The 25,464-nt window shown below is 39.3% G+C and overlaps 1 protein-coding gene across 6 annotated transcripts in view; it reads left to right on the top strand.

Moving 5' to 3' along the window:
- The window catches only part of MGST1 (microsomal glutathione S-transferase 1), a 129,409-nt gene extending 107,755 nt beyond the window's left edge, over window positions 1–21,654 (top strand). For 2 of the 6 annotated variants that reach the window (XM_074403251.1, XM_010345122.3), the window contains exons 2-4: window positions 11,638–11,785; window positions 14,996–15,090; window positions 21,052–21,654. In XM_074403251.1, the coding sequence (XP_074259352.1) occupies window positions 11,660–11,785; window positions 14,996–15,090; window positions 21,052–21,298 (468 nt within the window). In that variant the 5' untranslated portion in view covers window positions 11,638–11,659 and the 3' untranslated portion in view covers window positions 21,299–21,654. Of the gene's footprint in view, window positions 1–5,070; window positions 5,235–5,328; window positions 5,346–5,610; window positions 5,720–5,784; window positions 5,908–11,637; window positions 11,786–14,995; window positions 15,091–21,051 lie in introns of those variants that run through there. The other 4 variants (XM_010345123.2, XM_074403253.1, XM_010345121.3 and 1 more) reach the window with 4 other exon arrangements.
- The last annotated feature ends 3,810 nt before the right edge of the window (window positions 21,655–25,464 follow it).

The following is a 25,464-nucleotide window of genomic DNA, read 5'->3' as shown; positions in this document are numbered from 1 at the left end:
GAGTGCAGTGGCACAATCATAGCTCACTGTAGCCACAAACTCCTGGGTTCCTGTGATCTTTCACTTCACATAGAATCACCACACCTGGCTACATTTTTATTAATTTTTTTTTTTTTTTTTTTTTTTTTTTTTAGAGATGAGGTCTCCCTAATTGCCCACGCTGGTCTTGAACTCTTAGTCTCAGGTAATCCTCCCACTTCAGTCTTTCCAGTGTTGGGATTACAGGCATGAGCTACTTGTTTCTTATTTCATTTATTTGGGTCTTCTCTCTTTTTTCTTAGTATAGCTAAAGGTTTGTTGATTTTATCTTCGAAAACCAACTTTTTGTTTTATTGATCTTCTGTGGTTTTTTTCAGTCTCAATTTCATGAATTTCTGCTCCGATCTTTATGACCTTCTTTCCTTCTGTACTGACGTTTGGTTTGTTCTTTCTTTTCTAGTTCCTTGAGGTGCATCATTAAGTTATTTAAAGTCTTTCTACTTTTTTGATATTCATGTTTATTGCTATAAACTTTTTTCTTCATCCTGCTTTTGCTGTGTCATATAGATTTTGTTATGTTGTATTTCCATTTTCTTTGTTTTAAGAAATTCTTGATTCCTTCTGAATTTCTTCATTGACCCATTGGTCATCCAGGAACACATTGTTTAAGTTTCATGTGTTTGTGTATTTTCTGAGGTTCCTATTATTATTGATGTCTAATTTTATTCCACTGTGATCAGAAAAGATACTAGGAATAATTTCTACTTATTTGAATTTGCTGAGACTTGTCCAAAAATTGGTCTACTCTAGAGAACTCACATGCTGATGAAAAGACTGTGTACTCTGCAGCAGGTGGGTGAAATGTTCTGTAAATGTCAGTTAGGCCTATTTAGTCTAGAGTATAGTTTAACTTGATGCTTCTTTGTCGATATTCTGTCTGGATGATCTATCCATTAATGACAGTCAGGTGCTGAAGTCCCTACTATTATTGTATTGCAGTCTATCTCTCCATTTATATCTATTAATGTTTGCTTTATACTTAGGAGTACCAGTGTTGGGTGCATAGATATTTATAATTGTTTTCTCTTGCTGAATTGACCCCTTCATCATTATACAGTGGCCTCTTTGTCTCTTTTTATGGTTTTTAAATTGTAGTTTATTTTATCTGATGTAAGTATAGTTACTCTTCTTCTTTTTTTGGTTTCCGGTTACATGGAATATTTTTTTCCCACTCTTTCGCTTTCAGCCTGTGTGTATCTTTATAGGTGAAGTGGGAAACTCATGCGTTTTTAACAATGAATTTGTTATTGAGATATAATTTGTATATAGTGAAATGTACAAGCTGTAAATGTATAGGCCGAGTTCTAACAAATGTATACTCCCATGTAACCAATACCCTGAAAGTTCTTTTATGCTTCGCCAAGGTCTGAATGTTTGTGTCCCTCTAAAATTCATGTGGAAACTTAATCCCCATTGTGATGGTCTTAGGAAATGGGATGTTTTGGGGAGTAATTAAGTCATGAAGGTGGAGCTCTCATGAATGGGATTAATATCTTTATAAAAGAGGTTGAAGGGAGCTGCCTTGCCCCTTCTGTTATGTCAGGAAGCAGCAAGAAGGAGCAATCTTACAAGCAATGAGCAGCCCTGGCACACACCACATCTGCTGGTGCCTTGATCTTGGACTTCCCAGCCTGCTGAACTCGGAGAAATAAATTGCTGTTATTTATAACTTAACCAGTCTAGGTATTTTTTTACAGCAACCTGAGCAAACTAAGCCATGCTCCTTTCCAGCTAATCACTGCCCCCATTCCATTAGAAACAACCTCTATTATCATTTTGATGATTATACATTAGTTTTGTTTATTTTTTAATTTCATGTGAATGAAATGATACTCTTTTGCATCTGGTTTCTTTTGCTCGGTGTAATACTGAGCTTTAGTTAGATATTTTTGTGTGTATTGGTAGTTTATTACTCTTTTATGTGATGTAGTTAGCATTTCCTTGTATGAATATACTGCCACTTGTCTTTGCATTCTTCTGTGGATGGACATTATGAATTTTCCAGTTTTTGGTAAGTATGAATAAAATGATAAAAATCATTCTTTAACAATCATTTTGGTGGCCATATGCTTTCATTTCTCTTGTGTGAATGCTGTATTTAGAAGCAGAATTGTTGGAATATAAAACAGTTCTCTGTTTATTTCATAAGAGACTATGAAACAGTTTTACTATTTGCTTCCATTTTATACTCTCACTGGCAGTGTATGAGAGTTCCATTTGTTCCACAGCTTGCCAATATTTGATTGTCTTTAATTCTTACCTTTGCTATTTTTGGGAAGAAGCCAATCATTGTGGTTTTGATTTGCCTGTCTGTGAAGACTAACAACATTAAATACCCTTTCATGTGCTTCTTAGTCATTCCGATATCTTCTTTTGTGTTTGTTCATATATTTTGAATATTTTCTATTTTTCATTTCCTACTTTTGCCTCCCTATTGTCATAGGTGTTCTTTTGCATACAAGGTCTTTATCAGATAGATATAAGTATCGGGAAGATTTTCTCTCAGTCTGTGACTTGCCTACCTAATGATGTCTTTTGATGAAGTTCAATGTAGCAATTTTTTGTTTTATAGATGATTTTTTGGTGTCCTGTCTAAAATATCTTTACCTACCCCAAGGTCATGAAGATAGCCCATGTTTTTTTTCCAGAGGCTTTATAGTATTAGCCTTGAGGTATATGATTCAGCTTGAATTAATTTCTGTGTATGGTGTCAGTTAAGGGTCAAAGTTCATTTTTTTCCCATGTGGCTATTCAGTGGTTCCAGCCCCTTTTGTTGAAAGCTTTCCTTTCTTCATTGAATTGTCTTGGCACCTTTGTTGAAAATCAATTGACCAATTAAGTGTAGTTCTATTTCTGGATTCTATTCTATTCTTTTGACCTACTTGTCTATCCTTATACCCTTACCATACTCTCTTGATTAGCTTCAAGAATTTTTATCATTTTTTTAGTTCTGTTCCTTTCATCGTGGCTACTTTTGCCTCCTGCTGTTATTAGATTAAGAGTTTATTTCAGAAGTTAGCACAGCTTTCAAGCTGCTGTGTATCTCAGAGTGTCTATCTAAAAAAATAGGAAAAATAAGTACTCCCTTACAGGTTTATTAGGAGAAATAAACAATCTAGTATACATGTTTAAAGTGTATTGTAATTCTAAAATAACACTTCAGTGTTTAGAATGTTGCTTATTTTTATTGCTCTCTTGACCTTAAAATATATTATTATGTGTGTTCACTGAAATCTCCCAGTAGGGTCTGCATTCTAAGTTTCAGATTGTGGCAGGGTACCTGTTCTATGGATTTAGGGAAAAATAAAAGTCCAATATAATTGAGAGGAGTGATAGGCACCTGTTTTCTTCCTAGTTACAGTAAGCCTTAACACGGGGTGATGGCAATTCTTTCTGACATTTTTCCTTTGTCCATTTTTAAAAGACAAAGTAATACTGGACTTGCAGTCCTCTGCTCTTCCAGATATTTCTAATTTGATAGCTTGAACAGGCTGTTTTTGTTTTTTTTTTCTTTATTGTGGTAACTCCTTTTATTGATGAATAACCTTTGCCCTCCCCACCCCAAATCAATGATCTTATAAATTGTTTTAATATTTACTAGGGTATTACTTGTCCTGAAGCTTGGATTGAGTTTCTCTAAAAGATGATATTCTATAATTTAAATGGTGGTGAGAGGAAGAGTTGAAAATCTGAATCCTTTCTTTCACCCAGACAAAACTAAGCTGAGTAACAACCCTTTCTCTTCCTCAATCATCTAACAGCCTATAACAAAGATGAATAAAAGGTGTCAATTATTTTACAACTTCTGCCTGTTACCGCCCTGGTTCACACCCTAATTGTCCTTCTTATTTCTAAATGAAAACTTTTCTTCCACAAGTTTAATGGCAACTTTTTACCTTTTTGGACTTTGTGTTTACTAGATTGTAAAATCCTGAAGGACAACTCTTTGATTTTGTTTATCTTAGTTTTAGATTTTAACATCAAACCAAGTACATTGCATTTATTTAATAGCTGTTTATTCAATTAAATCAAGTGCTAATATTCTACCCAATACAGTGCCATATATATATTATTGCCTCATATATAATGTATATATGTATAAAACAGGCAATAGCAGTTCATGATTTAGTGATAGTAGAAACTCAGTATTTATTTATTGATCAGTTAAAAGTTTGAACACATTCTATATTTAGAGCATTAGATGAGTCAAGTGCTACTTTCTTTTTAAAAAACATGTTAGAATCATTCAACTAGCATTCTGTAGATCAAATTATCTAAATAATAGCTCTCCTCTTCCTTTCTTTAATGTTATTCATAAGATTTGGCCTGTATCACCATATAATAAAATGAAGAGAGTCTTAAATACTTATAATACCAAACTTCTTTGGAGAGAATTCAGAATAGATAGATTTATGTCATCTCAAATTCTATCCTATCCCAGTTAGTGTTACAGACAGATTATAATATACTTTACAAAGATAGCTGAATAAGTAGAGTTTTGAAAAGATACAGACATAAAAATGAAGAACAGATGCCTTCTAATGATAAATTTCCCAAAACTCCTACTGTTCTGCTTATATAGAAATCATTCTCAGATCTTCTTTAGATTAATTTCTGTTCCTAGAGCAAACTGGCAGTTATTTTCTTCTTTAATAGAATGTGAACTTGTGCATCAAATCCTAGAAAGTTAGTCCTAGGGATAGCACTTAAAGCCTAAAGGAGTAAATTAAGAGCAAAAAAAAAAAAAAAAAAAAAAAAAAAGGAAGTAGACATCGCAACAGGTGATGCATGTCAGATATAGCAGTAGGAGAGAAATAATAGAGATTGAAAACATAACCTTAACGAACTCATGCAAGGTAGATCCGTAAGTATTGTGGGAATTGTGGAGACTAGGAAGCTTGGAAATATCCCTAATCTAGACGGTAGAGTAAGTATCTACCGCTTCCCAAAGCATTCCTCTAAACCTTCCTGTAAAAAAACACACTAAGCTGATTGTGTAATGAACCGATCCAGTACAATTGCCTCCAGGGTCATTGCGGACCCTGAAGGGGAGGGGACATCGTGACAAAGCAAGTTGTCCGGTGTCCTGAATTTGGAACACCGTAACTGATCTTTAGTGAAGGTTACATTCTGCCACGGTCAGCCTTTTAAGGAGGCCTTGCCACCAGCGCAGGGGAGGTGAAGTCTAACGGGAGGTAATTTTGTCAGTGCCTGCTAATTAGTTTTACCCTGGAGACTTTAACTTTCTGCAAAGTTTTTTTAAAAGTACTTTCAAAATTCAGCGTGATCTTTTTCACCGTTTTCAGGTAACGAAAGGTTAACCGCCTTCCCTTTCCTTCCCCTCGCCAATTCTGAAATGAATTCGAGGATTCGCAGTTCCTGGACAAAGGGATCCCACTCTTAAGGGGAGCTGGCATTTCAGGAACCAGAGCTTCTAAAGGCGCCAAGCAGAAGGGCTGGAAGGGAAGCAGCAGGCGATGGTTACTCTGGGCGGGAAATCGGGTGATTTAGAGGAGGGGTTTGGGTAGGTTGGGATCGGGCTTTAAGAGTGGGAGGGCTAATTAATAGGAGATTAACCGGAGAGGGGCGGCGCCTGCGTCCGGCCCGCGCGGTGACGGTCCCGCAGTGCGCGCGAACCGGCGGCGGGACAGGCTCGCTGCTTCTCCTCCTCGGCCTCTCTGTGCGTACCGGGAGGGGACAGGGGGCGGCAGGCAGAGGGCGGCGGGCAGGGAGGGCCGGGGCGCATGGTAGGTGGAAGGCGTGGGGGGTCTCTGCCAGCCCGAAAGTCCTTGGCTCCACTTAGCCGCTAAACGTTAGCGTTTCCATCGATCACTTCTGAAAGGGACTTGTGTTTCTGTCCCCGTGCGGGTAAGTTTTCCCGTTTCTCAAACTCCAAGAAGGAAACCAGAAAGTCTTTTCATGCTGGCGTGATGATTTCCCAACTTTTTCTTTTCAAGCCAAAGTAGCCTCCTCTTTGAAAGGGTCCCTTGCACTTTGGGGAAGGAGGAACAAGCACGTGCAGGTTGTAGTAACCGAGGAAATGCCTGTCGTTTAAGCGGCTTCTGTTCTCCCCAAGAGTGCAAAAGCCTGCGGTGTCTCAGGTTTCAGGGACGTAATGGCCTTTATGCCTATTGCAAGACAGGGTTTGCTCTTCCGGGTTCACTTTGATAGGAGAAACATCAGCAAGTTTTAAACTAATACTAAATAACAATACTAATAATAATGTTAGCTATTGCTACAAGAGGATGTGGGTTAGATTATGATATTATTGTGTGATATTGTAGCCAGTGACATGAGAGCTAAGGATGAACCCCTTGGGAGGGTTCTCACCTGTGCCCCACCCCCAATCCGGAGGAGGAAGCCATGCGGAAGGAGAAAACGGAGCTCTTTTGGAGGGAATTAAAGTCTCAGTTACTGCCTAGCTGGCCTGGGACAGCAGAGACAGGCGTGCATGTAACTCTTCGAGTTTCTCTGCTTCTCTTGAAATGTGGTACTCTGAGCTCCTCGTTTATTTTTCCCCGTTTCCTTTCCGAGTGAGTGCTGAGTGGGTGCCCCCAAGCTTTGGTGTATGGCACCCAGGCCTCCAGCTAGCAATCTGCAAAGCCCAGTTTTCTTGAGGTCCCAACCTCCTGTGAATCCCAGCCTAGACCTACCTTTTGCATATCTCTCCTTGGCATTAGGATAGTACTGGCCTTTGTTGTCCTCTGCTGTTCCCAAAATAAGAGGACTGTGTATACTGATTATCTTTGGTCATTTACAAAAAACGCATATCAGTCCAAATTTGAATATTACTCTGTGGCAGACAAGTAAAAATTTTTTCTTTTCTTTTCTTTTTTTCTTTTTCTTTTTCTTTCTTTTCTTTTTTTTTTTCTTTTTTTTTTTTTTTTTTTGAGATGGAGTCTTGCTGTGTCACCAGGCGCCAGGGTAGAGTGCAGTGGCGCGATCTCGTCTCACTGCAACCTCCGCCTCCTGGGTTCAAGCAATTCTCCTGCCTCAGCCTTCCGAGTAGCTGGGACCACAGGTGGGCGCCACCATGCCCAGCTAATTTTTGTACTTTAGGAGAGATGGGTTTCACCGTGTTGGCCAGGATGGTCTCGATCTCTTGACCTTGTGATTCGCCCGCCTCGGCCTCCCAAAGTGCTGGGATTACAGACGTGAACCACCGCCCCCAGTCACAAGTAAAATTTTTCTAAGGCTTTGTGTTAGAGTGGTGTTTATTAATCCCCGAGACTGGAAAAGGAGATCACAGCAGTTTCCTGAGGAAGGCCTTTCCCCACGACTCCCCCAAGAGGCACCAGCATCTCACCCTAGTCCCTGGGTTCTGAAACCCACTTTGCATGAGACCACATAGGGGGCTGAGTCTGCAGCCACCGCAATGCCTTCAGGACATGCTAGAATTAATCTGGAGTTCCAGATTGCCATGGCCACCAAATTATGTTTTTTCTTTATCTCATATGTAGTACTTGTTAGTTTCAGAAGGTACAAAATTGCAGAGTCATGGCCCTAGGGATGTGTGTCCAGATTTTTCATGTGTTTCGCAGTACTGGCATAGAAAGGCTGGCCACGTCATCCTGAGAAGAGAACTTTGCTCATTTTGGCCAAAAGCCTGTAAAGCGAAAGGATGTTCCTCGACTGAAAAGTGAAGATTCTTCTCTGATAAATAGTACTGGGGTTTTAGCGGCGCACAAAACAGGAATGGGATTTGACAAGGAACGGCCTCCAGAAGACCAGGGCTGTAGAGAACCCCACCCTGGCAGTGGGGAGCCCACACATGAAACACTTGAGAAAACCAAGTTGCCATCTCGGCCTCTCCACTGTGACTTTGGGTCATGTTACTCACTACCTTTCTGGGACTCAATTTCCTTATACACTAAAGGTAGAAAACAATATTATTTGCTCTGACTACCTTGGAGTTTTTCAGGTCATGAGACAGAAAATATGCAAACGCTTTTAGAAAAATTCTAAAGCCTTCAGTGTCTAGAACAGCGCCAAAGTTGGAGCTTTTTTATTTACCAAACACTTACACAGCATTTAATGGGTTTCTGACTTAATATTCAGTTAACTTTATTCTCTCAAGAATCCGGTGAAATAGGAGTTCTTATCCATCTCGTTTAATAGGTATGGTGAAGAGATCCCAGAGAAGTTAAGTCACAGTTATTAAGTGGGAGGGTTGAGATCCACCCAAATGCCAATCTAGTTCCAGAGTTTTGAATACTTGACATTCTACCTTGTGTCCTCTTATGAGGAAGTCACCTCCACATTAGGGGACAGAGCTCTGGTCTCTGGCAAGAGAGATATTCAGAATACCGTTGAATCGAGGTATTCATTACCATGCTGGCCAATGAATGGAGAATATAGTGAGCAAACAAACCACTGTGCAGATATGATCCATCATTGTAAATATTTCCTATAATTGGTAACCAGATTAATGTTTTTCCCTGCTTACTTTACTTAGATTATTTCTCCTTCATTTCTTGAATACTCAAAGCACCTAACATTTCACCCTGTTATTTATTATGATACTGGACCGTTCTTCTCCCTCCCAGCAACCTTTCCTGGTAAAAGGCTTTCAGTAATTTTGTTTTGATTGCAGAGCAAACCATGATAATGGCTCCAGTTTTGTGCAGCAAACTCATGGCAACTTACTGATAAATCAGCTTTGGGGGAAGAAAAGGTTTACACCAGCATTGCCTTAATCCATACTATAAATGACTACTGTTTCTTAATGTTCTTACCTTTACTGCTGATTACCTGGCTCTCGAGTACCTGTGAAGTGGAGAGGAGAGGCGGCCCATTGACCCATCATTGGGTGTGTGTCAGAGGAGGCTCCGTGCTGGACTGTCTCCCAAAATCACAGACATGAGGAGTTAAGCCACATTGTTCGTGATTGAGAACTCTGTGTGAAGTGCACTGTGTTGTTGTTTTTAAAGGAAAGGCCTCCCATTGCCCTTTTCCCCAGCCACTGACTTCTTTGTGTACTTTCCCACTGGCAGTCCTGGGAGGCTGCCATTTTTTCTCTACTCTTTCAATACTGATTTTCACTGAGGCAAAAAAAGAGTTCTCTGGATTTTTTTGTTCCATCACCAAATAAATTTCATTCTGGAAACATTAGTAGAGGCCTAATATTTTAGTTTTAAAATTATTGTTAAGTAGCAACTTTCGACTTAATGAAATTACCATAATTTTTTTTAAAAAAATTCACATGCTTGCTGGATTTCTTCAGAAGTCTGTATAGAAGTCTCGGATTTAGGGATCCTTTATTAAGCTAATTACTTTACCTACACTCTGAAGGATAGTGCAGTTTATTCATGACTTTCACCCCTTCAATACTAGAACAAAAGCACACACATTAAATGTTACCGAAAGTATTATCTTGCCCTGAGAGCTAATCTAACATACTGTGCTTTCTAGACCAGAAACTTTTCGAGATGGATTAATTTGCTATCATAGGGGATTTTTTTTTAAACCTTGAACATTTAGTTTCTGTTTGCCTAAATCCACGTGTACATTTTTAGTCTGAGAAAACAAAAATAGGGGTTACTTAGGTAGCTTTGATTTCTTTATCTGCAAAATGGGAATGATAATACCTACCTCACAACATAATTGGAAGAAGAAAGAAGATGACAGATCAAGGAGTGTCTAGTTGTACCAGCCACAGAGTAGACATTCACTTCATGTCAGTCAAATTAGAATTAAGCGGAATTAAAGAGTTGAGAGCAGATTTAAGCAAGTCTCTGGAAAGAGGGAGTATCGTGTGGTGAGTGTAGGGGATGTTCATGTTCCAGCTTGGCAGATTAACATCTCTAATTCCTGTTTTCTTCTTTTGTGAAATGGATATAGCTATGACAATTGTAACAGATTAACAAAGGTGATGGAATTAGTACATAGCATAGTTGGACACATAGCAAACTGTAATAAAGCTAAATATATATGTATGTGGTTTTTATCACATTTAGCAGCAATGCAAAGACAGCTATATGACCAATAGTGATACATATAAATGTGTAAATTACAGGGAAGATGGATAGAAAGACTGGAGCTGATAGATGTCAGGCTAATAAAGATACATGCCAGAGCTGAGCTTTAAAAGCGGGAACGGTCATCATCTAGAAGAAGTAGTGCTACATGCCAAGCAGGATAAATAGCATCTAAGCTTGGGTCTGAGAAAAGATACGTGTTTCTGGGGAAGAGATAGAAGTAGACAGTAGGACTGATAAAAGAACAAGAGGAGGTTACAAGAATGACTGTCAGAGGACTGGAAGTTTACATTTTAAGCTTTACCCTAAATTCCTACCTGTTTTGACTTCAGTATCACCAGTGTGTCTTAGCTTTCCTCTTCAGCACTTCCCAACTATACTTCCAAGTGTAGACAGCTGTATTCCTCTACTGAACAGCTTTCAGCTGGATGTAACTTCAGAATGTGAAATGATCTGAGGATCATGTAAAACGAATTCACCTTCCCTATTACCTTAAACCCATGAGCCATAAATAGTAATTCCATACCATAAATAGAATTCCTTAATTCCTGTTTTTTGATGTTTCCATTATCCTGCGTTTCTTTAGCCTGTCTTGGAATTGATGATGAAGGTGAGCATGATGATGATCATGATAAAGACATCATAAACTTTATTGAGGGATTTTCTTGGACCAGTTCATGTTTTATCTCAATTACATTCGACAACAACCCATTAAGTTAGAAGCTATTACTATTTCTATTTTAAGAATGAAGAAATTTAGTCTCAGAGACTAAACCTCTCAAGCAAAGTTAATAGCTAAATGCTGGGACTGGAATTCATGTCCAGAAGTCTACGATTTTGAATACTACTGAAATGACAAAAAGTTGTAAGTTGGGTCTCCAAAGGAGGATACGTAAGAACTTAGGCCTTCCTAATAAAACATCAGTGTTGCTACTAGGTACATAGTTTGATGTTTCCAAAGAGATCAGTCTATGATCTCTGGCCTTTTGATTTCAACCTGTATATAGTTCACCTCAATGCAAGTATGTGATTTTAGTCTTTGTTTAGAGAATTTTTGCTCTTTATTTTTGCTTGTACTGTACCCTTTTTTCAATTAGTACTTCTTTGATGTCCTCAAGCTTAATAATATAAAACTAGATAAAATATAATGATGTTTACTTTTTTTTCTTTTGAGATGGAGTCTTGCTCTATTGCCCAGGCTGCAGTGCAGTGGCAATATCTCTGCTCAGTGCAACCTCTGCCTCCCAAGTTCATGCAATTCTCCTGCCTCAGTCTCCTGAGTAGTTGGGATTACAGGCACACACCACCACAGCCAGCTAATTTTTGTGTTTAGTAGAGATGGGGTTTCACCATGTTGGCCAGGCTGCTCTCGAACTCCTGACCTCAAGTGATCCACCTGCCTCGGCCTCCCAAAGTGCTGGGATTATAGGCTTGCACCACTGCACTCAGCCCCTATTTACTTTGACATTTTAATAACTAAATAATCATTTATTCTCCAAATAGTCCAAGATATTTTTAAGAACAGTATAGTTAATGCTGCAATATAAGAACATCAAATGATCTTCCAGTTATTTTGTGTATTTATGTCTGCTTTTTCTTATCTTTTTAAAATCTTTTTAAGATTCTAGACCAAAATTGAAACAATGGTTGACCTTACCGACCTAATGGATGATGAAGTATTCAGGGCTTTTGCCTCCTATGCAACAATTATTATTTCAAAAATGATGCTTATGAGTGCTACAACTGCGTTCTATAGAATGACAAGAAAGGTAAGAAATTTGGAGGTAATATTTTCTCACTTTTAAGAGTTGAACTCTGGAAAGGAGTTTTCTTAATTTTCTTTTTTTATTTTTGGTAAAGCCCAATAGCACACTGTTTTATGCTGTAAGTGAAGTATGCAACCGTTTGGCACAGATGGATCTGATATATTTATGGAACAGTCGCTTCTCCTAGAAACTAGTAAATGGTTTTTTCATTATGGCTTTTACCTTTTGTCATTCTGCTAAGCAGATGAGATATTCCGGAATATCAAAAGTTTTCAAGGAAACTTTCATTTTGGAATTAATTTTGCCAAAGTGGGTTTAGAAAATAATTGTTTTACAGTTAACTGGTATTTTCAGCTCTGGTACAGATCAAGGGTATGATTTTGATTAAAAAAATAAAAGAAAGAAAGAAAAAGAAAAAAGGCTGAGAATTAAAGTTCTTACTTTCAAAGTAGACCCTCATCTGATTGGGATGATCATTTGAATTTTGGGTACTTCTGACTTCTTTCATGGATACTATTTCTACCCAGTATTATCAGAATGACTTTTTTTTAAAGAGCAGATGTGGGGAAGGTGGTAGACAGATTCTGAAGCATACATTCTGTATTCAGGCGGGGTTTAGGCCTGCTGGAAGGGGTCAGAGCAAGGCTCCCTTTACAAACTTAAAATATTTTCACCAGTGTAGTCCTTGTGCCCATTCAGCAACTTCATCCTTGAGATCATCGGCTTCTCTTTTAGGACCTGTCCTGAGTTTTGTCCTCTAGAGCACTGATTTTATGTAGAGGCCACAGTCTTCCCTAAGGTGTTTCCTTGTTAGTGTCTTTTTTTTTTTTTTTTTTTTTTTTTTTTCAAGACAGAGTTTCGCTCTTACCCTTACCCAGGCGGGACTGCAGTGGCAGGATCTTGGCTCACTGCAACCTCCGCCTCCCTAGTTCAAGGAATTCTCTTGCCTCAGCCTCCCAAAGAGCTGAGATTATAGGCATACACCACCAGACCCAGCTAATTTTTGTATTTTCAGTAGAAATGGAGTTTTGCCACATTGACCAAGCTGGTCTTGAACTCCTGACCTCAGATGATCCATCTACCTCGGCCTCCTCAAGTACTGGGATTACAGGCATGAGCCTGGCCAACTACCTTGAGGTAGAATGGAAGGATATTTGCATTTTAATGGAGGGCACATCCTCACATGGTTAAGTCTCTCATGTGCTGATCTGTTGCAAGCATCAGGCCACAAAGTGGCTGTTTACCCCCTAGATCCACGCTGACTTTAGAAACAGAATGTTAGCAAGGAAATGGACCCTGCCTTATAAGAAAAGAAGAAGGGAACTCAAATTTGTAGAGTGCCAGGAGCCACAATACTTTCTGTGTGTGCTTGATCGTGGAGTCGTTTTACACAGTTGTTAGCATTGTCAGGTGAAACGAGGATTCATCCTTCCATTTTATATAAAAGGGGAAGTGAAAGAGAGGTTAAGTTGCTGTCTGAGTCCGTTTCCGCTGCCCTTACAAAACGCCATAGACTAGACGGCTTAAGCAACAAACATTTGTCTCACAGTTCTGGAGTTTGGTAAATCCAAAACCAAGATACCAGCAGATCTGGTGTTCAGTGAGGGCCCCGTCCCTGACCTGCAGATGGCCGTCTTCCCATTGTATCCTCACACTGGCAGAGCAGAGAGAGAGAGAGAGAGACAGAGCAGGAAGAGAGCTCTCTCTTTCCTCTTCTTGTAAGGACCCTAATCCCATTCACGAGGACTCCACTCTCTGACCTAATTACCTTTCAAAGGCCTCAGGTCCCAGAGACTGTCAGATTGAAGATTAGGCTTTAACAGACAAATTTTGGGGGACCACAAACATTCAGTGCATAGCAATAGCTTGCCCAAGGTTACATACAAATAAAGGGTGAAACTGGGATTCAAACTGAAATTGCGTTAAACCCAGTCTCATGCTCTTTCCATTGTAATAAACCATTTATTTCTTTATTCAACATATATTTATTGCACATCCAGTATGTGCCAGGCACTTATTTAGGGGAACACTATGATGAGCAAGACAGACAGGCCTGACCTTAAGAACTTTATCTGGAATAAATATTCCCAGCCCTGCATATCAGTTCTCCTCAACATCTTCATCTCTAATAAATGTTCATATCATATTAAGAAAAAAATAGAAAACTTACAAGATTTTTAAGCTTAAATTAAGATGAATTTTGCAGTTTGTGTTTTTCTCTGCCATAAATTATTAAATAGTGGCACATACTTAAATGTTTCTTAAATGTAGATTTCAAGTTTCAAGGGATGGGGAAATTATTTCAAACAGCATAATAATTGCAGGAAGGAATACATGAATGTGTACTTGTTACTCCTAGGACTATAATTCAGCTTCTCAAATTTCATGATACAATATTCTTCAGCCCAAAGTTTTATCTAGTTTAGAAAAAGAAAAGAGGTGCACATGTTCTAACAAACTATAAGACACCCTTCCCATCCCTTACTCTTTTATGCTTCTTGTCTGTTCTCTGAAACCTTTGGCTGGTAAATGTATTTATTTCAGTTGAGCCAATCACTTCGAAATGTTAATACACTTGAGGGAAGGTATGTCAACATTACTGTGAAAGAGATGCCAGTGAACCATAGTAATAGTCCATGGTGACTTAGAATTACGTCTTTGCCCATATTTGCTTCCTTTTCACTATTCTTATGCACTGGTTTTTGTTCAAGTTCTTATTTATGCTTTTCTTTTTTACAACTTTGCGTTGTTAATAAAAATTCAGTTTGAACAATAGATGCTTTCTTCTACTCTTATGTTTGATTTAATGCTCCAAATGGGTCAACCTGGATGTCTGTATTTCTTCCACTAAAATTCAAATAATTTATTAAGTAGAATATCCCCATGTTATTTGTTTGTTTGTTTGTTTTTTTAAGACAGGCTAGAGTGTAGTGGTGCAATCCCAGCTCACTGCATCCTCAAACTCCTGGGCTCAAGTGATCCTCCCACCTGATCCTTCTGAGTAGCTAGTACCACAGGCACGTGACACACCACCATGCCCAGCTATATATATATATATATTTTTTAAATCTGTGGAGACAGGGTGGTCTTGAGTGTTTGGGCTGAAGCAATCCTCCTGCCTCAGCCTCTCAAAGTGCTGGAATTACAGGTGTAAGCCACCACACCCAGCCAGTATTTGAAATAAGTTTTTTATTTTCTTGGTATTTGGAAAAGGTTTTTGCCAACCCAGAAGACTGTGCAACACTTGGCAAAGGAGAAAACGCCAAGAAGTATCTTCGAACAGATGACAGAGTCGAACGTGTACGCAGGTAAACCAATGTCTCTTGAAATTACTTATTTGATCAAATAATTTTGATCAAGGAGTTCAGTGAAGATGTCTCAGGGTCTTGGAGAATGCGGATAAAAAGTCAGACCTCTTTCCTACTCCTCATAACAATTACAGAAAACTGGACATCTGAAAGTCTCCAACTATCCCTGCAATCGCATCCATTGCCAGTGTTGCTATACTGTACTTTTATCGACACTCTCTTGGGGTTAACGACATGGCTTTATATAGAGATGTATCCACAGTAATGGCAGGGAGGAGTAAAATGGGAATAGTCGATGCTTGCAGTTTTGTCATCTTTCTCCATAGGTGAGACTGCCAACTCATGTAAAAGGTTGAAGAATTAAGTATTTTTGCCTAAGATTCACAATGAGAATGTTGACACTCTGGAGAAATCGGAACCTCTTTTTCTCTGTCCCTTTCGCCACTGCCATCTCTTTTTAGATGTTATGTTTTAATGTATTGGGGATTCAATGAACAATGAAAAGCAATAAGCCAAGGTATGGTTGGGGCACTATTTTTCCTGTCACTCAAGTAGTGAGCATAGTACCCGTTAGCTTTTCAACCTTTGTCTCCCTTTTTCTTCGCCCTCTAATAGTCCCTATTGCATGTTGTGCTATCTGTGTTTATGTATCCAGTGTTTAGCTCCCACTTATAAGTGAGAACATGTGGTATTTGTTTTTCTTTTCCTGTGTTAATTCATTTAGGGTAAGGGCCTACACCTGTGTCCATGTTGCTGAAAAGGACTTGATTTCATTCTATTTTTTTCTTAAGATAGAGTCTTGCTCTGTCACCCAGGCTGGAGTGCAATGGCACAATCTCAGCTCACTGCAACCTCTGCCTCCTGGGTTCAAGCCATTCTCCTGCCTCAGTCTCCCGAGTAGCTGGGACTACAAGCATGCGCCACCACACCTGGCTAATTTTTTGTATTTAGTAGAGACAGGGCTTCTCCATCTTGGCCAGGCTGGTTTCGAACTCCTGACCTCAGGTAATCCACCCACCTTGTCCTCCCAAAATGCTGGGATTATAGGCATGAACCACCGTGCCCGGCCATCTTTATCCAATTCACATTGATGGATACCTAGGTTGCATTATCCCTTTTTTGATCCTCTGTGAAAGTCTGAAGCCCCTCCCAAGATTTCTGCAGATTCCCTATCGGCATATCATCTCCAGCTTAACTCTGGATCTGGGTTCCTGCTTCTATGCACGTTTCCGTATTTTGCAGTTGGTGATGCTGGATGTTAATCCAGCCCTTTCATCAGTTCCCTTCACACACACAAAAACAGTGGCTAAAAATAGACTTGAGTAAGTGGAGGTGCAGAGGCGTTTACACTGTGGCTACACAAACATTTCGAGTTGTATGTTATTACTCTGTCTGACCATGTCCTTCAGCCTTCTCTCTCCGGGGAATATGCCCCATACCTATACCTCCTTCACTCAAGCAGTATCCAGTGTTACACCATTTTTGAGGCTCTCCTCTTGCCCCACAGACTCTTCAACCCTATCAGCACTAATATTAAAGGTACCTTCTTACTCATGCAAAACAATTCTACCCCCAAACTAGTCATCAAGCAAGAATGTTTCTCTTCTAAGAAAAAGTCTGTGCAGGTACTTAGCACAAAATTTCACCTTCTGTCTCCCTTAGTTATAAAGCTGTTGATTCAGCAGTCCTGCTGAGTAAATCGGCCAGTTTTGAAAATGGGTTGTGTGAAGAATATGGATATATAATAGTTTCGGACAAGGAATCACTGTAGAAATTTCAAACAATAGCAGAACAATATCAAAGGAAAAGTCATGTGTTAGATGAAAAATAATAAACTGAAAAAAAAGTGAGTGAAGCTTGAAGTTTTCAAAACCACTAAAGAGACACAAAACCATTTAAAGCCTTGTCTGGTCCTCTAGCGCTTCCCTTTTAGAGCAGGCAGCCACATGCATGATGTTAGTCATGACCTTGTATTTATAAAATTGCCCAGGACTGGAAAGTGATCAGAAGCAATTAGACCCTCAAGTAGCATTAGTAAGATTGAAATGAAAAACCAAGTCAATCTCATGTGTGAAAGCATAACAAAAGATATTTTGGGGGGTTTTAGAGATTCCTCTCTATTATTCTTTCTGACCTTCCACCCTTACTCCCTGCCCATGGGGGATTGTACTTTTAGAGGAGAAGACATTATCCAAATTGATCAGCTAGTCAGGTTGCAAATAAATGTTAGGGAGAACAATTGACCCTGGTTCTGAAAAGGGGCCGTGCCCTTGAGGAGGTGCAGCGACTGCGTGCACAGCGCCCCCTGGTGATGAGACACTGGCTTTTCCTCATCGTAAGAGGAGCGTCTCCAACACAGTGGAGTTTTCAGTCGTGTCATACTTTTTGAGATCGCGCTTGTTCCATCGCAGCAGTACCTAACAACACACTTTTGGAGATGCTTTTCAAAGAGAGTTTCCAGAATCTTTCTTTTCCATTTTTAAGCTAGGCTCCCCCCCCCAACCTCTCTAGTTCCTTTAGTAATTGTAAAACTGTTATGATTAGCATATTTAAATGGCAGGGACAGAATGGGGCTACAGATGAAGTGAAAGGTATGCTTTACCGCGTGCAATAATTCAGAAAATAAATACATACACATATGGAACAATTAGTTACAAACTTAAAGGAATATGTGTTGAAATATCAAGATATGTGGCTTAAAGTCAGTTATTTGAGTTCTGGACAGACAGAAACCAGTGATAGAAAGTATTTTACATATGTATTTATTTAATGCTATCCTACCTTGTCTAGGAAGCATTCAAGACCATACACATTCAATACACAAAGATAAAAAGAAAGTTGAAAGGCAAACAGGCCAGCTGGTGACATACAGGAGTCATTCGAAAGACAAAATAAAGGCTTGTGTTTCATGTTTAGAAAGAGGGGAGACATTCAGAATATATTTCCTTTAAAGGTAGAGAATACGCCTTCACTGAGAGTGTTCCATGAAGTCTAAGTGACACTTGCTGGGGACTCTGTCAGGAGACGACCATAGGCTGGGGTTAAACTGGATGATGTCCTCTGTGACCCAGTGTATGAACACACCTATATGGAGAGATTATTGTGTATGTATCACTGTCGTTTATTCTATTGGGATGCTATCAAAGAGCCTTAAGACTGGGTTCCTGACCCTCAGCGGTTTATAATGTTCCCCCCAAATAAGACCCCTGTGCATGTAATAATTGGAGAGTGTTATGAAGCCATGTTTCATTAGTTCCATGGAATATTCCATAAAGGAAGACCTTGAAGAATATTAGGATTTTGGAGGAGAAAGAGGAGAGAAGTCTCGTCAATTTGGGAAAATACCTTGATGAGAATGTGAACACACAGCTGTGTACTGAGGGTGAAGAGCTTTGGCTGAGATGGGGGAGTCTGGAGAAGCCTTCTGAGCAGCTCCTTTTGTAGTTCTTCACAGCCTGACAATGCCCAGGTGCGTGTAGCAACTCTAGTCCAGGACAGGTGGATGCTGGGATCCGAGCAATTCTGATCTGAGGAAGGAGACACGGCTGTGGCCTCAGGAGCACAGAGATGGTGGGAAGGTCTGTCACAGAGCAGATGTGTACCAGGGAGCATCTGTCCAAAAGAGAAAGGAAAACGGGCAAATGTAATCACGCGGGAGAAGGGTAATAGACCCAGGTAGAAAGCGGTCTCTCAGGAAGGCTGATTTCCACCTGGTGATAGATTTTGGCAGCTGTCCGTAAATGGCACTAACGTTCCGGAAGATGCCGCTCCAGGAAGGAGGCTGTCGTTGGAGCAGGGGGTGGGTTAGGATGGAAGGGTGATATTGCAGTGCAGCAGGTGCTCACAGGGAGAGCTGGAGAGGTGTGTGCCTGGAACAGAGTCTCAAAGAAGTATAGAAAATGGCATACACTGGTATAGAGTATAAGGGTCTGTGGAAAGCAGGCCTTGCTGGGATAATGAGGAGTGTTATCTTTGAGAAATGTTGAGGGCTGATGAAAGAGTAAGAGAATTCAAAAGGAAAAATAGGATAGAAATGAGGCTAGAAAAACATGCAGGAGCTAGAAAGGTGAAGAAAGCCCTGCCCCTGCCCCTCCTTCCCTCTGCCCTTGGGGCCCTCTTGCTGTCCTTGACTTTCTCCTCTGCTTTAACATTGCTCCAACGGTCAACTGCTCAACACAGGGATAGAAGTGGACATTGTTTTCCAGAGAGTCTTCTCTTTAAAGTCTCTTCCTTAACCTTAGAATTTCTGTCTTTTTAGCATGTTATGAAGGGGGACACTAACATGCGTAAGATTGGAGGTGAAGGTGTCTCAGTGGTGCTGCAGAAGTCAGCGTCAAAATAAATACGCTTGGTGTAATTGACAAAGCGGGCCCTTCTTTGATAGAAAATGGCATTCCTGTCTTTTCTTTCCCATCTCATTCTCCGTAGTGCTTGTATTGCTCCGTGAAAGACAGGGCACAAGAACACTCACACCTTTCTCTCTTTGCTTTCATCCTTTATTGAAGCCTTTTCAACTCATCGCTTCTCTAGGCTGCTGCTGTCTTCTTCCTATCTCTGTGTAGTTGTCGTCTTTGTGAGGCAAACGTAGGAATAATCTAGGGAAGACAGGAGAAAAGAAAGGAAGGGAATGGAGTGGGGATCATTGAGCAGGCAATATGTAATGATTATATGCTTATGCTAGAGAAGAGAGTAACATCAAATATTTTTTCATTTTGAAATACATATCGATAGCTGACAAACACTATCAAACTCTCCATTTCTAGCCTAGATTCTAAAGCGATTTCTAATTCTGTAGGCTGAAGAGAGATGAAATTTTAAAATTAGTATTTTTTAAAATGTTGCCGGTCAGGGTGGCTTGCACCTGTAATTCCAGTGTTTTGGGAAGCTGAGGTTTGAGGACTGCTTGAGACCAGGTGTTCAAGACCAACCTGGACAACATAGCAAGACCCCACCTCTAAAAAGAAAATTTAAAAAATTGGCCAGGCATGGTGCTGATGCCTGTAGTCTCTGCTACTCATGAGGCTGAAACTCACGAGTTTGAGGCTGCAGTGAATTGTGACTGCGCCACTGCACTTCAGCCTGAGCAGCAGAGCAAGACCCCACCTCTAAAAGCAACAGGAGCAGCAACAGCAACACTAGTGAAAATGTCAAGTCAATAGTAGATGTGTTCTGTATTCGGTCTTAGCCAGAAAAACCCACGATGCCATAGTCGGAGCAAAACTGTGGCTAAAACATACTTTTTGTTTTCCTCTAGCTCTGTTATAAAGAAAACATTTAGGAAATTCTCTCTTTCTCTTTCACCTGTCCCACGTTTCGTGTGCCCTTTGTACTTTCACACCATCATTCCTAACTAATTTCTTTGGCATTTGGACGATATTAGCCAAAATTTTGCTGTATTTCAAAGGCTAGTTATGTGTTCTGTTATTTAGATGTAAGAACGTGAGATTCTTGATATTAAGTTGGTAATTAATTATTGGCAACCTAGTGGTTTGGGTTGGCAGGGATTCTCTCAATAATCATTTGGTAGAGTAGCAGAAGTGAAGGAGGAGTCTTAAGAAAAATCAACACCAAAAGGATTTTCTTCCTTTGGGAAAAAGAATTTTTATAAAAAGAGTCTTGAATTGCTAATCGTTATGAACCTCATAAGAAAAAAGTATTTTGTGTTTACAAAAATGAAATGAGTTCTATTAGATAGATGTTGTTTTGATATTCTAGGAACTACAAAATGCCTTCTGTGATATTAAAAGATACACTAAAAGTAAAAAGAAACAAAAATAATGAGACATTCTTAATAAAAGTCAAGTGGATAAGGAAGCAAGGCAATCTGAGAGAAAAAAGAAATCTTACTTTGAAATTTAAGGATTCATTAGTACTCAGATTTAGTTTTTAGAGGAGAGGGAAAAAAGAATACGTATCTACTAATTTGAAATTAGTGTTTTTAATAGCTATCTTTTTTTACAGAGCCCACCTGAATGACCTTGAAAATATTGTTCCATTTCTTGGAATTGGCCTTCTGTATTCCCTGAGTGGTCCTGACCCCTCCACAGCCATCCTGCACTTCAGAGTCTTTGTCGGAGCACGGATCTACCACACCATTGCGTATCTGACACCCCTTCCCCAGCCAAACAGAGCTTTGGGCTTTCTTGTTGGATATGCAGTTACTCTTTCCATGGCTTACAGGTTGCTGAAAAGTAGATTGTATCTGTAAAGAGAATCATACAACTCATCGTCCAGTTGGTTTCTTAAGAATTCTCTACTTCCAATACTTCCTTAGGTTTTAGGTAAGAGAGAAGCAGAGGAATTATGAACTGGGGTAAACCCATTTTGAATATTAGCATTGCTAGTATCCTGTACTCTTGATTTACATTTGGATTAGAAATTTAACATCATAATTCTTACGTCTTTTGTCTGGTTTTTAAAGTACTTTCTTATACATTTTAATCATGTTATGATTTGTGACATTCACTCAACGCCGCACTTTTGAATCTATAAAATAATCACATATATGAGAAACATTTCAATACTGCTGAAACGGAAATATGAAATAAAAAATTTAGAGAATGACTTTGTTTGGTTTTATTTTTCCTAACACTTTGTTTTCAAAAGTTCCAAACCTAGGGAAAGCTGAAAAACAGTACAAATTTTACTATGCCCTTCGCTTAGACCCACCAGTCATTAACATTTTTCGTATTTGCTTTTCTTCTCTCTGTTTTCTTTTTCTCAGAAACATCTGAGAATAAATGGCACATATCATGACACGTCACTCCTTAATAGTCCAGCATGTTTTTCCTACGAAAAAGACAATCTCCAAATAACTATAACACTATTATTACACCCAAGACATTTAGCACTAATATAATATTTAATATATGTAGTCCTTATTCTAATTATTCCAATTTCCCCCATAATTGCCTTCATAACTGGTTTATTTTTGATCCAGGAATCAAAGACCAAACTTGCCTTCTGTTATCTTTTCTATTTAGTTTTCACTTAAATGAGAGACTTCTTTGACTTTCTTTTTCTTTTTTATAACCTTGACTTTTTTTGAAGGGTATATATCAGTTGTTTTACAGAATGACCCTTATTCTGGATTTGTTTCATCTATGACTTTCTCATTCTTAGATTCACATTAAACTTTTTTGGTAGTATGTCCTTCACATTATAATACATCAATAGGCATATGATATCAGTGTGCTCTGTTTGATCAATGTAGTAAGGTAATGTCAACAAAATCTGTCTATTTTAAAGGTCTCCTTTTATTTTTATAATCATATGTGGGGTGATAACTTGAGCCTACGATTATCCTGTCTCCCTACAAACTTTCACTTAATAGATTTAGCACTCAGAATGCTGTATGGTTTCTACATATAAATATGTAACACATAAATCACACGAATTTAGATTTTTTTGCTCTTCAATGGAATGTATACTTCAGTCTTGATAATAAAGGGTGAGCTCTTAAAATATCAATATTTTCCTTATATATGCTGTCCATGGAATTTATATTAATTTTGGATTTTCCTATCTTTTGATTCATTTTAATTTGAAATGTATTTCTTAAACAGTACTTTTAATGGCATTTGTGAATTGTTCATTTAGATTTGCCACTCTAGAGAAAATTCACTGTGTTATGTTTTAGGTTTCACAGTCTGAGCAACTCAAGTCCGTAAACAAAACCTATTAGACAATTGACTATGTAGCATTCCATACAAGTTTCTTTTTACTTCTTTTTTCTAATGTTAAAAAGCAGCTTTGCATACTGTGGATCTTGGCTTTAGGAACTCTAATTAATAGAAAAAACCATGAGCTCAGGAGGGAAAAGTCCAAAACCCATGAGTTGACTGCCTGCATAAACACATAAACACACACACACACACACACACACACACACACACACACACACCTACTCTCCAGATTTGGGCAGCTGATTCACCCTGTCTGATCTGCAGTTTCCTCAAACTTTATAAGATTTGTTGAAGGTCATATACTTTTCTGTATGTGAAGCCCTTAAAAAAAGTATATTCTAAACCATTAAGCATTTCCCATGTGTAAATTATTTCAGTAATCTGTCAATCCTAAAGATTCAGATAACTGAGCTCCTGGTTTTGGGTCAGATCTTTGTTGAACCATTATCAATTCTTTCATTGTTTTCTCAAATTTTCTTCTCATTTGGTAATGCTTCTCTGAGTAGAAGCAGAGTGGATTGTGGTTATTGTAGCGGTTATCCATTTAGCAACTAATATTTGATATTCATTAGTAGATAATTTTTAGGGGAAAAGGACATTTAAATGTTATATTCTCAGAGGTATAGGACTATGTATATGAGCAGAACATGCTGAAGGAAAAATGACAAAGTCTAAGAATTATCCTGTTCAGTTTCTAAATTTAAGTATAAGTTGTAAAAACCATTTAGAATAGTTTTCTAACTATCCTTTTACTCAGAAGAGAAGCCTTAGGACTGGGGGATTTATTAGTGAAACTGCTGTTATGAAGGAGGGTGGATGAAGGGGAAAGATATTTACTGGTCGAGCCTCTCCTGCATCAAGGATTCCCCACCTGACCACAACAGAGTTGGCTTTACAGTGAAGTCTGCCTGCTAAGTGACTTTAACCTGTAATGGGACTCAGGGACTCAAGTGAAATTGTACAACTGGCCTTAACACTGTTACCTATGAGCAATTGGAGGCATTTGTTTTCATGTTTCTGCTACTTAATTTGAAAACAAAAATTGTGGTTTATTTATCTTTGTATTTGTATGCATAGCTGTGTACACGAACGTACGCACACACTCACACTACTATCACCAGTGTAACCATTATGGATGCTTAGTAATTAGGTAACATTGTTACTTTTTTTTTTTTTTTTGAGACGGAATCTTACCTGTCACCCAGGCTGGAGTGCAGTGGTGCAATCTCAGCTCACTGCAACCTCTGCCTCCCAGGTTCAAGCGATTCTCCTGCCTCAGCCTCCTGAGTAGCTGGAACTACAGGCATGCGCTACCACGCCTGGCTGATTTTTGTATTTTTTAGTACAGATGGGATTTCACCATATCAGCCAAGCTGGTCTCAAACTCTTGACCTCATTATCTGCCCACCTTGGCCTCCCAAAGTCCTGGGATTACAGGGTGAGCCACCACATCCAGCCCTGTTACTTTTTCAGATAACCACCATCTGTCTTCATTCAGGTCTCGTTCTGTCCTCACCTATTCTAAGCCAACCCTATCACAAGTATCAAGGTCCACTGAAACTGGAAGATATTTGTCTGTACCTCTTATGGGGCATTATATAGGGTAGCGTTGGGAGTTCTGGGGGCAGGGTTCAGTGACTCTCAAATGAGATTGGAGAGAGGTAGGTTTTACCAGAATTACTGTATTAAAGGCAAATGTATATTTATATAGATATTGAATCTGTATTATATTGGACAAAACTTTATATTTTTATGTGATACTACATGGTGTAGAATCTTCTTAATAGGTGGGGACATCTGTAAGATGCACTGATATTGTCTTGGGCATGTTGATAGATGGAGGTAGGTCATGAGATATTTACGTACATTGAAAGGCTCTGTGGTTTAAACAAGGTGGAGAGATCCTTGCTGAATTAATGTCAGATAGACGAGTCCTTCTATTTTGAAGGCTGAGAAACTGCCTCTTTGAGGGCACAAGAGATCTTAGGCCCTGAGAGGCAGATTCAGAAGAACCTAAACATAAGTGAGACTGAAGTGGAAATGAGAATGGCAGGAAATGCATGGAAACAGACTTGTAACTGACCCATGGCCTGGTTGTCCAAATCCCAGAGATTAGTCCATTCTCCTGCCGTGGTCAAGCTGCCCTGGAAGCTAAGTCATAAGAGAAGCTGCTGCTGGTTCTCCCTACGGCATCACTGCTAAAGATCCCAGAGTCACTCCACGTCCCAGTGTTCTGCACGGTGCCGTGTGTTGTGTGTGGCAAAACAGCATGTTTGATGGGTGTGGGTTTAAACCAAAGAGAGTTATAGGAATCAAATATTAAATGGGATAAGACTAAGATAATCTGACACATCCATTATTCATTTCAAGGTGAAGATCATCTCTTCCCTGAAACTAAAAACCTCACAGTCCGTTGGCCACAGCACCCCACATCCAATTCACCTTTACACTTGGAATGAGTGTGCCACTGGGACTGGGAAGGCCAAGTCTGATGACACAGGACCCTCACCACTGTGGGTGCTTGGATAGGTGCAGTCAATGTTTATCTTTGTATATTTTTTTCCTATTTCCTGGGCTGTCCAATCAGTCTTCTGACCGATACAGTCTCCCTTTCACTATATTAAAACACAAAGAGGCTACTTCTTGGATGTTACCAGTCAGGAAGTGACTTGGCATATCTATTCTGTAT

Source organism: Saimiri boliviensis, chromosome 7 (assembly GCF_048565385.1).
Source record: "Saimiri boliviensis isolate mSaiBol1 chromosome 7, mSaiBol1.pri, whole genome shotgun sequence".
NCBI lineage: Eukaryota > Metazoa > Chordata > Mammalia > Primates > Cebidae > Saimiri > Saimiri boliviensis.
The sequence above is the reverse complement of the archived record's forward strand: the minus strand, read 5'-3'. Positions and strand labels throughout refer to the sequence as shown.